Genomic DNA, 12,666 nt, shown 5'->3' with positions numbered 1-12,666 from the left:
CAGGGTCATACAGCTAGTAAGTGTTAAGTGCCTGAGGCCAGATTTGAACTCAGGTCCTCCTGAATCCAGGGCCGGTGCTCTATCCACTGCACCACCTAGCTGCCCCCTCATCCATTCTTAAGTCAGCAGCTTGGCCACATTGCCGCCTTTCCAAGGGTTCTGAGCATCACCGCCCTTCCTTCCCATCTTCAGGTTCTCGGGCCATTGGCCAACACACTGACCTCAGTGTTTGGCCTTTGTAGAGGCCACCAGGCCCCAGGCCAGCAGTATCCTAGCTTCCCACCTCCCTGCCTCCAAGTCTGGATTCCCCTGGGGTGTTTTGGGTTTTTATTCCCTCTTTCCTCCTCAAAATAGCTTATCTTAATTCTGTGTCTACCTGGTCTATTTCTTTTTTTTGTTTGTTTGTTTTTTTGTTTGTTTTTTGTTTTTTTGTAGGGCAATGGGGGTTAAGTGACTCGCCTGGGGTCACACAGCTAGTAAGTGTCAAGTGTCTGAGGCCGGATTTGAACTCAGGTCCTCCTGAATCCAGGACCAGTGCTTTATCCACTTCACCACCTAGCTCCCCCTACCTGGTCTATTTCTATAGTAAAATATGTACACTTCTTGAGGTCAGGGGCTGCTCTTGGTGGAAAGAAGCCCTTCCTCTAGGATCCATTTGAATACTTGGTGAAATTGAGTAAGTCCCTGAACCTCCTTGGGCCTCCATTTCCTTATGTGTAAAATGAGAGAATTGTACTAACTGGCCTTCAAGGTCCCTTCTAGCTGATTTCCGTGACCACCCCCCCCAGCACCAAGCACACTGTCTTACAGTAGGTGTTTAATAAATACTTGTGGGACTGGATGTTTGATGATGCAAATCAATGAAACTTTGGGACTAAAGAGAACATGAGATGACATTTAGTGGCATCTTGCTCACAAGGAGCATTACCAGCCTTTTCTCATTGTAGCTTCATGTCCCTGGGCTGGGAGGCAGGGACTGGCCACTTGATCAGGATTTTGGAGGAGGGAGTGGAGGCCAGCACAGATCCAGTGCCCTGACCAGAGTCACACCATCTGGGGAGGGGCAGGATTCCAGCCCAGAGCCCCCCAGCCCAAGTCTAGTGCTCTGAGATCCAATGGGGAGGGCACCGGGCCTGGAGTCAGGAAGACCTGATCCCAGCCATGAGACCTCCAGGAGCAAATCTGAAATGCTCTGTGTGGCATTCAGAGCCTATCGTGAGCTGCCCCTTCTTACCTCCCCAGTCTTATACCACACTCCCTGACATGTGCTTTTGGATCCAGTGACTCCAGCCTCCTGGCTGAACCGCCAAGACCCTTCAGCTCTGGACTCTGGGCATTCTTTCTGGCCGCCCCCCAGGCCTGGGAGGTTCTCCCCCGTTCTGCTCCCCTGCAGAACTCCTTTGAGTCCCAACTAAAACCCCACCTCCCACAGGAAGCCTTAACTCTCTTAATTCCTCTTAATTCCAGGGCCTTCTCTCTGTTAATCATTTTCTATTTATCTGGCATGTGGCTTGCTTTGTGTGTATTTATTTGCATGTTGTCCACCCTAGTAGGCTCTAAGCTCCTTGAGGGCAGCCCCAGTGCTTCTGGCAGTGCCTGGCACAGAGCCTGGCACAGAGCAGGGCCTAATAAGTGTTTAGTGCTTGAGTGATCAGTGAAATCCCCGCTTCCTCCCAGACTGAACATCTGGGTCTACCTGTGCTTCCCCATCCCAGGCTCTAGAACTTCCATCAGCCTTTAGTGAGGCCAATCCTGAGCTCTTCTGGAATGTAGATAAAGATTAGGTATTTGAGGCAGGGAGCCGGGGTGTCCTGGTGCTCTCAGGCATGATGGTGCAATTCCCCAACCTGCTTTAATAGAGTAAACACCCTCTCTGGGACCTCTCTACCCTAATGAAACCACAGGCCCCGAATTAAATGAGAAATAGATTTACAAAAGAGAAGCCCAGAGACCACGTGTCTGTCCTCCCTCGGCTGCGGAGAAAAGAGAGTGTGAGCATTTACTGGATTTTCTCTCTTCAGAGAGTGAGCCTGGGTCATCAGTATGCTGTGCATCCCTGTATCTCAGAGTTAGGGCATCGAATTTGTACTGGGAAGGCCAGAGTTTGAATCCTGGACTCTGTTGCCCTCTGCCTGTGTCATTTAGATGTATTTCTTGGCTTCTCTGGTCCTTGAGAAGTTGGATTTTCTGGTCCTCTGGGGACCCTTTGGGCTTTAAACCTCGAATCCCTTAATCTCTGGACACCCCCCCCCCCAGTTATCAAGGAATCGATTTAACAATAAGAGTCTCCCAAACTTGAGGTCTGGGTTGGCCTTTAGAGGGAGATTCTCTTAAGGCTTTAAGGAATAGTGGCTCCACATACTGGTGAGGCCACATCTGCAGGGAGCACATCTGGAGGGCTGTGACAAGTTCCTGGTCCCACACTTTAAAAACTTTGCTTGCGTGGATTTCCTCTGTAATAGCTGGGCATATTGTAACAGGACTAGATAAATCAGGATGGATAGGTTACCCAGGGATGAGGATTCAAAGATCAGAAATGCCAGGTCAAGGTTCATAAGGAATCCGAGGAGAGTAGGTCTTACCTACTCTCAGTGTCACCGAGGGAAGCCGTGACAGGAGTGATGGGCATGGACATGAGTCCAAGTGGAGAGCTAGAGATGGGCTGTTACAATGGGAGGGGACCAGAATTCTGGGGAAGGAGAAGGGAAAGGGAAAGGGGAAGTGACGGGAGGGTGGTTGGGGAGTGGAATTTCAGTGTCATTTGGTAGCAGTGAGGCAGTTGTGGGGCGGGGTCATCTAAGGGGTGAGCACGTCAGCACGTGGCTGAAGTAAGGCAGGGAAGGAGCCTGCAGCCCTGTGCAGACGGCCCCAAGATTCGTTACTGTGGTTAGTGGAAATCCTTGAGAATATTGAGGGGCAGGGAAGAGGATGAAGAAGATCATGTTGATGATCCATAGAGGGTCATGCAGGTGATAAGGTGAACTTCCAAAGGGAAGCCTAAATGAGAAATGGTAGTGGAGGCAGTAGGGATTAAGCAGTATCTCACTTCACCCCTCTTCCTCCTAGCCCCGGGAGTCAGAGAGGTGGGAGTAGATCCCTCCAGTAGAAAGGGCTGTGTCATGTTGACCAGGAGAGACAGGTTACTGTTAAATAAAACACCAGCCCCTTAACAACAGCTGATGCTTATAATAGAATGCTTTCCTTTTTTGGGGGGGAGGCAGTTGGAGTTAAGTGACTTGCCCAGGGTCACACAGCTACTAAGTGTGAGGCCAGATTTGAACTCAGGTCATCCTGACTCCAGGGCTGGTACTCACCTAGCTGCCCCCTGTGGATTCTTTTTTCCCCCCCCACTAATACATTGTTAATGGAGTTGTGAACTGGTCCGACCATTTTGGAGAACAATTCCTAGTGTGGAAATCCCTTTTACTGAAACAGATTGGCAAGGATCTCTGTCCTATTCTTAGAGAGTTGCCCGGGGTATCCAGAGGGTAAATAACTACCTTAGCTTTGGTTAAATAGCTGGTGGGTATTAGAGGTGGACCTAACTAAACCTGGAAACTTTGCCACAGAGATATCGTCTAGGCCAGGGCTTAACTTTTTCCATTCACGACCCCTTTTAGCCTGAGAGGTTTTTGTGCAACCTTGGCTATATAGGGCTATAGCACAGGTATGCATAACCTTTGACTGTTGCCCAATTTTTCGTGACCCCCCACATTCAGTTATGCAACCCCCTACGGGGTCACGAGCCACAGTTTAAGAAGCTAGGCTCTATCCTCAAACATAATTTGGGCAAAAGCCAAATATGAAAACCCACAGCTAGGGTTTAACTTGTATCTCTCGCTTTCCTTTTGTGAATGAGATACGTGGAGATACATGGAGACCATTGATTTTTGTATAGGGAGGGGTGTCTGCCGCACCTGGGCCTGCTAGCGTTGTTCTTCCCCTGCCCCCCAATTATTTAAGTTTGGTTTTGTTTCCAATTAGCACAAAAGATTGGGAAAAGCCCTCTTCCTCATCCACCCCAAAGTGATGTTTTTTAAAAGTAAATTAGTATCGGGGGCAGCTAGGTGGCGCAGTGGTTAAAGCACCGGCCCTGGATTCAGAAGGACCTGAGTTCAAATCCGGCCTCAGACACTTGACACTTATAGCTGTGTGACCCTGGGCAAGTCACTTAACCCTCATTGCCCTGCAGAAAACCAAACCAAAACAAAAAGTAAATTAGTTTCATCAGGACTGGAAGGGAACTGAGGCCCGGAAAACCATCACTGCACAAATTTAGAGCCCACTGACACAGTGGGGGGGGGGGTCCTTTGATCCATTTGATTTGATTTGATTTGATTTGGGGGGGGGGGCAGGGCAGTGAGGGTTAAGTGACTTGCCCAGAGTCACACAGCTAATAAGTGTCAAGTGTCTGAGGCTGGGTTTGAACTCAGGTCCTCCTGAATCCAGGGCCAGTGCTCTATCCACTGCACCCCCTCGCTGCCCCCTCTCTGATCCATTTTAGACACAAGAAGCTGAACTTGTGAAACATTGACCTCCTTGCTCAGTCACAAAGGGGCAGGGGCAGGGGCAGGGGCAGGGGCAGGCTTCTAGCCAGCTGTCCTGATTTCAAAATTGAGTGCTCTCCCCTGCACACTTGGGGATAAAAGAGATCCCCAAACGCACCTAGAGGTATTCTCTCTTTTGCACATGACTATGACTGAGTTAGAACTATTTCCCATGAAAATCGTGATGGAAAGGATTGTTACCTCTACTCCTCATCTGCTGAGTGCTCAGGGGAGCCCTGAGATCCCTTAAGCCTGAAGCCCTCCGTTAGTGGCTCCAGCTGCCAATGGGGGGAAGCTGTGGGGCCTGCGTGGGCATGTTGGCGGTGCCAGCAGCTGCAGTGGTGAGGGGGAGTTTCCGGGGTCCAGAGAATCCCGTGGGAGGAGCATCTGGTGGCAGGAAGCATCTGTGTTTGGGGCCAGACAGTTGTGGAGTTCTCTTTTGCCCCTCCTTGTACATGGGGTCCTAGATGGAGGGCCAGGCGATAGAGCTAGCCTGAGAAGGGTGCTTCTGCCCCCAAGGACAGGAAGCTGACCCCTGGTCAGCTGATCTTTGTGTAGGCCGGGCCATCCCAGAAAACCTGAACAAGACTGGCCCTGCTCCAGAATCAGCGGAGTTAAGTCGCATGAGGTTTGATATACTGGGGGCTCCCCCAGGGAAGGGAAGGGAGCCCTACCCAGAGGCCTTGGAGGCAGTCAGTTTCAGGGCGGGGATGGGGGGGAAGCCAGGTCAATGTCAGTGGCGGACCATGGCAGGTTCAGCCTCAGTGTGCCTTGTTTGGACAGACAGTGGCCAGCTGTTTGCAGGGAGTTGTCCTGGATTCTCAGGCCGTCCCTGTCCAAAAGACAAGACAAAAAGGAAAAGAAAAAAGTTGTGAAGGTGGGATGGAGCCCTTTCACCCGGATAAGGAGTCCTGGATGCCCTTCATCTCTAACCCAAATCAGTCTGTTGCTCCTGCTGCTAGCGAGATGCACCGCTTGTCCCTCCCCGCCTAGTCCAGAGACGTCATCACCTGTAGTAGTCTCCTTTTGTCTAACGTGTGTAGTATGACAGCCACCCTCCCGCTAACTGTGCCCTGTGAGTACAGAAAATGTCACCATCCTCATGATGTTCCATGTTCTCCTTTCTGGAGTCAGGCTTCTCTTGGGGACCAATACAGTTCCTCAGCAAGCAAACTCCTCCTCCCCTCAGATGAATGCCAGAGACAACCTAGGTGAGAAAGAGACAGAGAAATGGAGACAGAACAGAGAGAGACAAAGACATTCAGCCGGGGTTGGGGGGGTGGAGGAGGAAGGAGAGAGGGAAGGGAGGAAGGGAACGAGGAAAGACAGAGACAGAGAGACAAAGATGGGAGACAGAGAGGGGAATAGAAAGAGACAGACGGGGAGGCAGAAAGAGAAAGATGGGAGACAGAGAGAGAGGAATAGAAAGAGACAGACAGGGAGGCAGAAAGAGAAAGATGGGAGACAAAGAGAGGGGAATAGAAAGAGACAGGCAGGGAGGCAGAAAGACAGAGACAAAGAGAAAGATGGGAGACAGAGAGGAATAGAAAGACAGACAGGGAGGCAGAAAGACAGAGACGGAGAAAGATGGGAGACAGAGAGAGGCAGAGACGGAGACAGGAATAGAGAAAGACAGGGAGAAAGGAAGGGAGGGAGGGAGGGAAGGAGGGGAGACAGACAGAGACAAAGATGGGAGACAGGAGGAGCAGAGACAAAGACATACAGAGACAGGAACAAAAGGAGACAGAGATAAAGGCAGGGAGACAGAGAGGGAGGGAGGGAGGGGAGACGGACAAAGACAGAGAGAGAGAGAGAGAGAGAGAGAGAGAGAGAGAGAGAGAGAGAGAGAGAACAGACCTGGGCCTGCTTTTTCTAAGGCATGATTGCCTCTGAAGGGACCTCTTTCCCCATGGGGATTTTTGAGATTACAATGCAGATGATCCTGGAAGATGTCCCCTTTCAGCAGTCAGGAAGTTGGGGTCCCATGTAAAGCTGCAGACAGGAGGGCTTGTGGGTCTCGAAAGAGAACTTTAAAATCTGCATCTGGCCATCCTTGTGCCACTCGTGGTGTTGCTAGAGTCCGTCATTGAGCCCCGGCCAAGCTGAGGTTGTATCTTTCCCCAAGTGGAGCCTGAGTCTGTTCAGCCTTTGAGCCCCTCTTCCCCTTTCTGTAACGAGTTTTCCTTCTTGTGTGACAGGTGGGAGATTCAAGAAGGAGATAGTTGTGGATGGACAGAGCTATCTGCTGCTGATTAGAGATGAAGGGGGCCCTCCAGAAGCACAGGTGAGCAAGGACCCCGCCTCAGCCGCAGTCTGCCCTTCCTATAGTCATGGGGAAGGGCCTGCGTTCCGTCTCACGGGGTCAGGTGGGATCCGGGAACTCTGGAGACTGACGAAGGCGATACTGGAAGCCCTAAGAGATGAGTGAGAGAATCTTTGTGCCGACGGGGGGTGGGAATGGAGATGACTTCAGAGGTCCTTTGTGGGTGGAGAGCTCAATGAGACCACAAAGGTCCAACACTCATTTTACAGAAGAGGAAACTGAGGCCTAGCAGAGTGAAGTGACTCATCCAAGATGGGGGGATCATAGACACAGAGGCTTGGGTAAAATAGAAGGCTTCTGGCCTAAGCCCCTCCTTTTACCGATAAGGAACCTGAGATCCAGAGAGGAAGAGATCCCCCCTTTCCCAAGCTCACCAGGCAGTAAGTGGCAGAGCCGGCTCCCAGGAATACAAGGTGGCAGAGCCTAGCCCCAATCTTGCCTCCCTTCCACTGCTCCAGATTTCACGCTTCCTCCTCCCTCTCTGATTCGAGGGGGTGTGTCACGGGATACTAAAGGGCTCCGGAGGTTTGATGGACTTAGACCTCAGAGGTCATCAAGTACCAACCGCCCATTTTCTTTTTTTCTTTTTTCTTTTCTTTCTTTTTTTTTTTTTTTGTGGGGCAATGAAGGTTAAGTGACTTGCCCAGGGTCACACAGCTAGTGTCAGGTGTCTGAGGATGGATTTGAACTCAGGTACTTCTGAATCCAGGCCCAGTGCTTTATCTACTGCGCCACCTAGCTGCCCCCAACCCCCCATTTTCAAAGGGGGAATAATCCTATGCTTCCTCTACAGTAAATGTCAAGGGGAGGAGGAGACTCCAGGGGCGGACTGCCCGGGGGTCTGGCCACACTAGAATATGCCTAGGTGGTCTGACCTAATGGATCACGTGGCCTTTTGGAAAGAGCCATTGGGCTGAATCCAAAAGCAGCTTGGGCCTTGTTTTCTTCTTCTGCCCTTTTCCCAAGATGCTGGGCAGCCTGGTGGCCTTAGCTTCCCTCTTGGCATTTTCTAAGTGATGGGTAATTGTCCTTTTTATCCAAGTGGGGATATTTAAAATCTCATTAAAATGTTTTGTTTTTGGTTCAGGTGGTAGGTCTCTGTGGGAGAAATGTTTGCAAAATCATTCAAATTCTTGGAAAGATGGACATTTGAAACAGTCAAAGGCAGGGTAGCTTCTGCAAATGTTTTCTTTTCAGCTTTATTGTGAGTTCCATTAGCACAGAATTGTTTCTGCCTCCAGGCTCACCCATGAAATCTGTTTAAAGGCCCTCAAAGCAAATGGTAGATATGAGATACATCAGTTATTGCCTTGAGCTCTGGCAGCAGCACAGAAGCTACTGAAGGTCCCTTTTTTCCTTGTTCTTCCTTCTCAAAGCCCTCTTGGGAAGAGCAGCCAGGAGAAGTACTAGCCTTTGGAACCATTCACTCTGTATTAGAAAGGGAAACAGCAGTTAGGTGGTACAAGGGATAGAGCACTGAACCTGGAGTCCGGAAGCCCTGAGTTCAAATCCAGTCTCAGACACTTACTAGCTGTGTGACCCTGAGTAAGTCACCTCACCTCTGCGTGCCTCAGTTTTCCCATCTGTAAGATGTAGCACCCATTTCCCAGGGTTGACATGAGGATAAAACAGTATTTGTATAGCACTTTGCAAGCCTTAACATACTATATAAATGTTAGATTGTTGTTTTAAAGACTGGAAATGAACTAAACAAATATTCACTTATTAAGTGTTTTAGGCTTTCTTATATGAAGTTTCAGATTGAGAGGGCAAGCCTTGTGTTGCCCACCTTAGAGACTCAATGACCTTTGGGAGGTAATGACTCCACTTGTTCTAGGTATAGTTCCACCATCCCCTGTTGCCCCCAGTGTTGGCAGCCAGACCCGCTGTTCGCTCTGGGAGTGGTCTTGCTGGCCCTTGCTTGGATCCCTCATGTCCATGTTCCTCTGTGGGTTTGTGCAGGGAGCTGGGTGTCAGACCAGCCCTAGGTGAGTCAGCCAGGAGATATGGCAGCCAAGCCTATCTCAAGCTGTGGTAAAAGTGGGAGAGCCCCACAGAACGTGGAGGTGTTGATCGACAGCCCCCTCGGACCCCATCTGTGGGCCCTGTGCTCACTTCTGGGCACCCCAGTCTAGAAGGGAATTTGATAAACAGAAGAAAAGAGTGATTAGGGCCACGGTGAGGGGTCTTGACTCCATCTCATATGAAGATGAGTCAAAAGACATAGAAATGTTTAGCCTGGAGAAGAGAAGACTCAGGAGTCCCTGATGAGTCGTCTTCAAGCACCAACCCTTGGGAAAGGCTGAGGCTAGTTCTGTTTGTCTCCAGAAAGCAGAACCTGGAGCCAATGGGGGATCATTGCAAAGAGTCAGGCTTGGCCTAGATGGCAGCGTCTTCCCAGGCTCTTGCAGATTTGGAATGAGGAGCCCCAAGAAGTGGGGAGTTTGCTTCATAGAGGTCTCAGAGCAGAGTGGATACTTGGAGCTCTTATGTTCTTGATCTTCATCACAGTCACCACTGCGACCACTGATCTCCCAATGAAGAAACTTGGGCTTAAGAGAAAAGGACTGGACTCCCCCAGAGCCCCCAGGCAGTTACGGCAGTAGAATTTGAATGGAGGCCCTTGTCCCTCTTGGAAGATCACCACCCTTCTCTTAGAATGCGTCAAATCAAAGGGAGGCATGTTGGCGGGGAGCAGCAAGGGAAGCCCATTTGTTTGTGGTCGGGAAAAACTGCCCTTGAATGGACTGGGTTGACTTAGGGGTGGTGGGTTTTTCCCTCGCTGGAACTCGTCACAGGCCACAGATGAGCCGTTGTTGGGTAAGTTGTAGAATGGATCCTTTTCCAGGTCTGGGTTTTACTTGATAGCTTCTGAGCTCCCTCCCAACTCTGCTGATCTCCTCCCTCAATACAAAGCCGCAGAGAGATTTGTTTGTCTTTACCTGGGGTATTTGTGGAAGAACTGAACTACCGTTCTCTATTACCATTGTAACTCAAAGCTGGTCAATTCCTCTGTAAAAAATACTTTTTAATCTGGAGTTTATTTCCTAGAACTACCTGTGATATAAAAGCACTGCATAAGGGGCAGCTAGGTGGCATAGTGGATAGAGCACCAGTCCTGGAGTCAGGAGGACCTGAGTTCAAATCCGACCTCAGACACTTAACATTTACTAGCTGTGTGACCCTGGGCAAGTCACTTAACCCCAATTGCCTCACCAAAAAGAAAAACAAAAGAAAAGAAAGCACTGCCTAGGTTGCCCTATTGGCTAAAAGCACCATGACAGTTTCACATTACTATAATGGATCCGTTGCCTTTGTAATTAACAGATTCATCCAGAAAATTTCTCTCTCTCACACACACACACACACACACACACACACACACACACACACACACGCACACGCACACATGCACACACGCACACTCACTCATATAGATAGTAATTCACTTTTCTAAATGGTTATGTTTTCTCTCACATGGGATATTTTTATTTTTTCCAACTGTTTCTGACCTGTTTCTCACCTAATTTCCCATTTTCTCTCTCTCTCCACCCACATCCCTCCCCAGTTTGCCATGTGGGTGGATGCTGTTATATTTGTCTTCAGCTTGGAGGATGAGATCAGCTTCCAGACAGTTTACCATTACTACAGTCGAATGGCCAACTATCGGAACACGAACGAGATCCCCATGGTACTGGTGGGAACCCAGGGTGAGTGACCCAATGATTCTAAATATTGTGAAAAGGGGCTGCCAAGTGGATCACCATTTTTATAGTGAGCTGTGTCTGACTCTAGAACTAGTGGGAAGGCTCACTGAGAAAACTGTAATAGTCATTCATAAAATTGATATTTCTATATCCTTGAAGGATTGCAAAAACCCTCCCATGGGTTATCTCATTCGATCTTCACAAGAACTCTAGGAGGTAAGTGATACTGATATTCTGATCCCTCTTTTGGGGTGATGTGATTTGGAAATATGCAGTACCAATTATCGCTGACGTGTGTTATTTGGGTGTCCAGGCTATCAGAGAACAAAGAAATCTTCAGAACACCTGAAAGACTGGTTTTGGTTAATAATTTGATTTTGTTGGGTTTTTTGTTTGTTTTGTTTTGTTTTTTTCATGGAGCAATGGGAGTTAAGTGACTTGCCCAGGGTCACACAGCTAGTAAGTATCAAGTGTCTGAAGCTGGTTTGAACTCAGGTACTCCTGAATCCAGGGCCAGTGCTTTATCCACTGAGCCACCTTGCTGCCCCAATAATTTGATTTTGATCCCTTCTTGTGCTATTTACTTTGTAAAATGGGTTCCATTCATGCCATTGCCACTTTGGAGAATACTGCCACCTTCACCCCTTGTAACAAAAGTAATCGCTGAATAAAAACCACTGGTTCATTTATCCTATGTGACAGCGTACACTGAGCACTCTGCCTTCATGTTCCACCATAGCCCTGCCGTGAGGAGAGATCATTGTGGGTTTGTCAGTTACTCCGAGTTTGACTTCTTCCTATTCATGGTCCTTTTCAGTTATGTTACTGTAGTTATTGTGTGTTTTGTTCTCTCGGTTCTGCTTGTGTCACTCTACATCAGCTCATAAAAGTCTTCTTGGGCTTCTGCTTTTAAGGCAGCTGGAAACCTCTCAGAAGCCCTTCAATTCTTTATCCACACGGCATATATTTGGGTTCATTCCTAGCTCCCCAAGGGGATGGTAATCCAGTGAGATCCACCAAGCATCTATTAAGCACCAACTGTGTGCTTGGCACTGTGCTAGGGGCTGGGGCAGCACCAACAGGTAAGAGGACCAGACCAGGAAGTGCCTGGAGAGCCGGGTCTGTCTATTATCTTTGCCTCAGCCCCAGTGCTTGGGACAGTGTGCTGCTTCCAGAGGCTTCTGATTATATCAGTGGTCTTTGAGAATTCTTTCTACCTTTGCAGGTCCCCAACCCCTCTGAACCTCTGTTTCCTGGTCTTTATGACCCCTCCCAGGGTCGCCCCCTCCACACCCACTGTTATCTTCCTGGGGCCTCTACTGTTCTGGGGATGAGCATATCTGAACGGAGCTGGGCTGCTTCTTGGACAAGAGCCACCCTGGACACCTTCCAAGCTTGGGGGGAGCTGCCAGCACTTGTTTTAACAGAAGACAATAACACTGGTAGTGCCAACAACAGCTCACATTTCATGACACTTTGAGGTTTGCAAATATTTTCCTATTCGACCCTTGCAATAACCTTGTGAGGTTGGTGCTATTATTCCCCATTTTAAAAATAAGGAAACTGAGATACAGATTGGTAGTGACTTGCCCAGGGTCACACAGTGCCTTGTTTAGGGAGTTGGCCCCAGGTCTTCCTGTCTTCAAGTCTAGACTTTCAGGAACTACTAACCTATAGTGGAGAACCAAGGATCATCATGCCTTCCAGTGGTTACCGAGGCCCAGTGTCTGTTCTCCCCAGAGTTGTGTATTGTATGTACAGTGAACGGCAGAAGTGGGTTTCTAACCCAGTTCCCTGGTTTCAGAGCCAGCATCACCCCACCCCACCATGGGCCTCCGATAATCAGCTAATCGTGGGGCTAATTAATAAAGTGTGTCATCCGCTTCTCCGTCCTAGCATGGAGCACAAGGCCTTGGAAATAGAAAAGGGTGCTTAATTGTGATCTGTTGGTAAGGAGGCATCACAGCACGGGAGAAGGGCATTGGCTCTGGGCTTGTGTGAACCCCACCTCAGACAAGGATTTCTGGTGAGATTTGGGGCAATTCACTTAACTTGACCTCAGTTTCCTTATCTAAAAAAAACAAAAAAG

The 12,666-nt window shown here is 49.1% G+C and overlaps 1 protein-coding gene across 8 annotated transcripts in view; it reads left to right on the top strand.

The window, feature by feature from the left end:
• AGAP1 (ArfGAP with GTPase domain, ankyrin repeat and PH domain 1) overlaps nucleotides 1–12,666 on the top strand; it is a 666,750-nt gene that overhangs the window by 307,405 nt on the left and 346,679 nt on the right. For all 8 annotated transcript variants that reach the window (XM_044001114.1, XM_044001113.1, XM_044001112.1 and 5 more), the window contains 2 exons: nucleotides 6,746–6,831; nucleotides 10,439–10,580. In XM_044001114.1, the coding sequence (XP_043857049.1) occupies nucleotides 6,746–6,831; nucleotides 10,439–10,580 (228 nt within the window). The remainder of the gene's footprint in view (nucleotides 1–6,745; nucleotides 6,832–10,438; nucleotides 10,581–12,666) is intronic.

Source organism: Dromiciops gliroides, chromosome 4, assembly GCF_019393635.1.
Source record: "Dromiciops gliroides isolate mDroGli1 chromosome 4, mDroGli1.pri, whole genome shotgun sequence".
In the NCBI taxonomy this organism is placed as follows: domain Eukaryota; kingdom Metazoa; phylum Chordata; class Mammalia; order Microbiotheria; family Microbiotheriidae; genus Dromiciops; species Dromiciops gliroides.
This window is presented reverse-complemented; position numbering and strand designations above follow the sequence as displayed.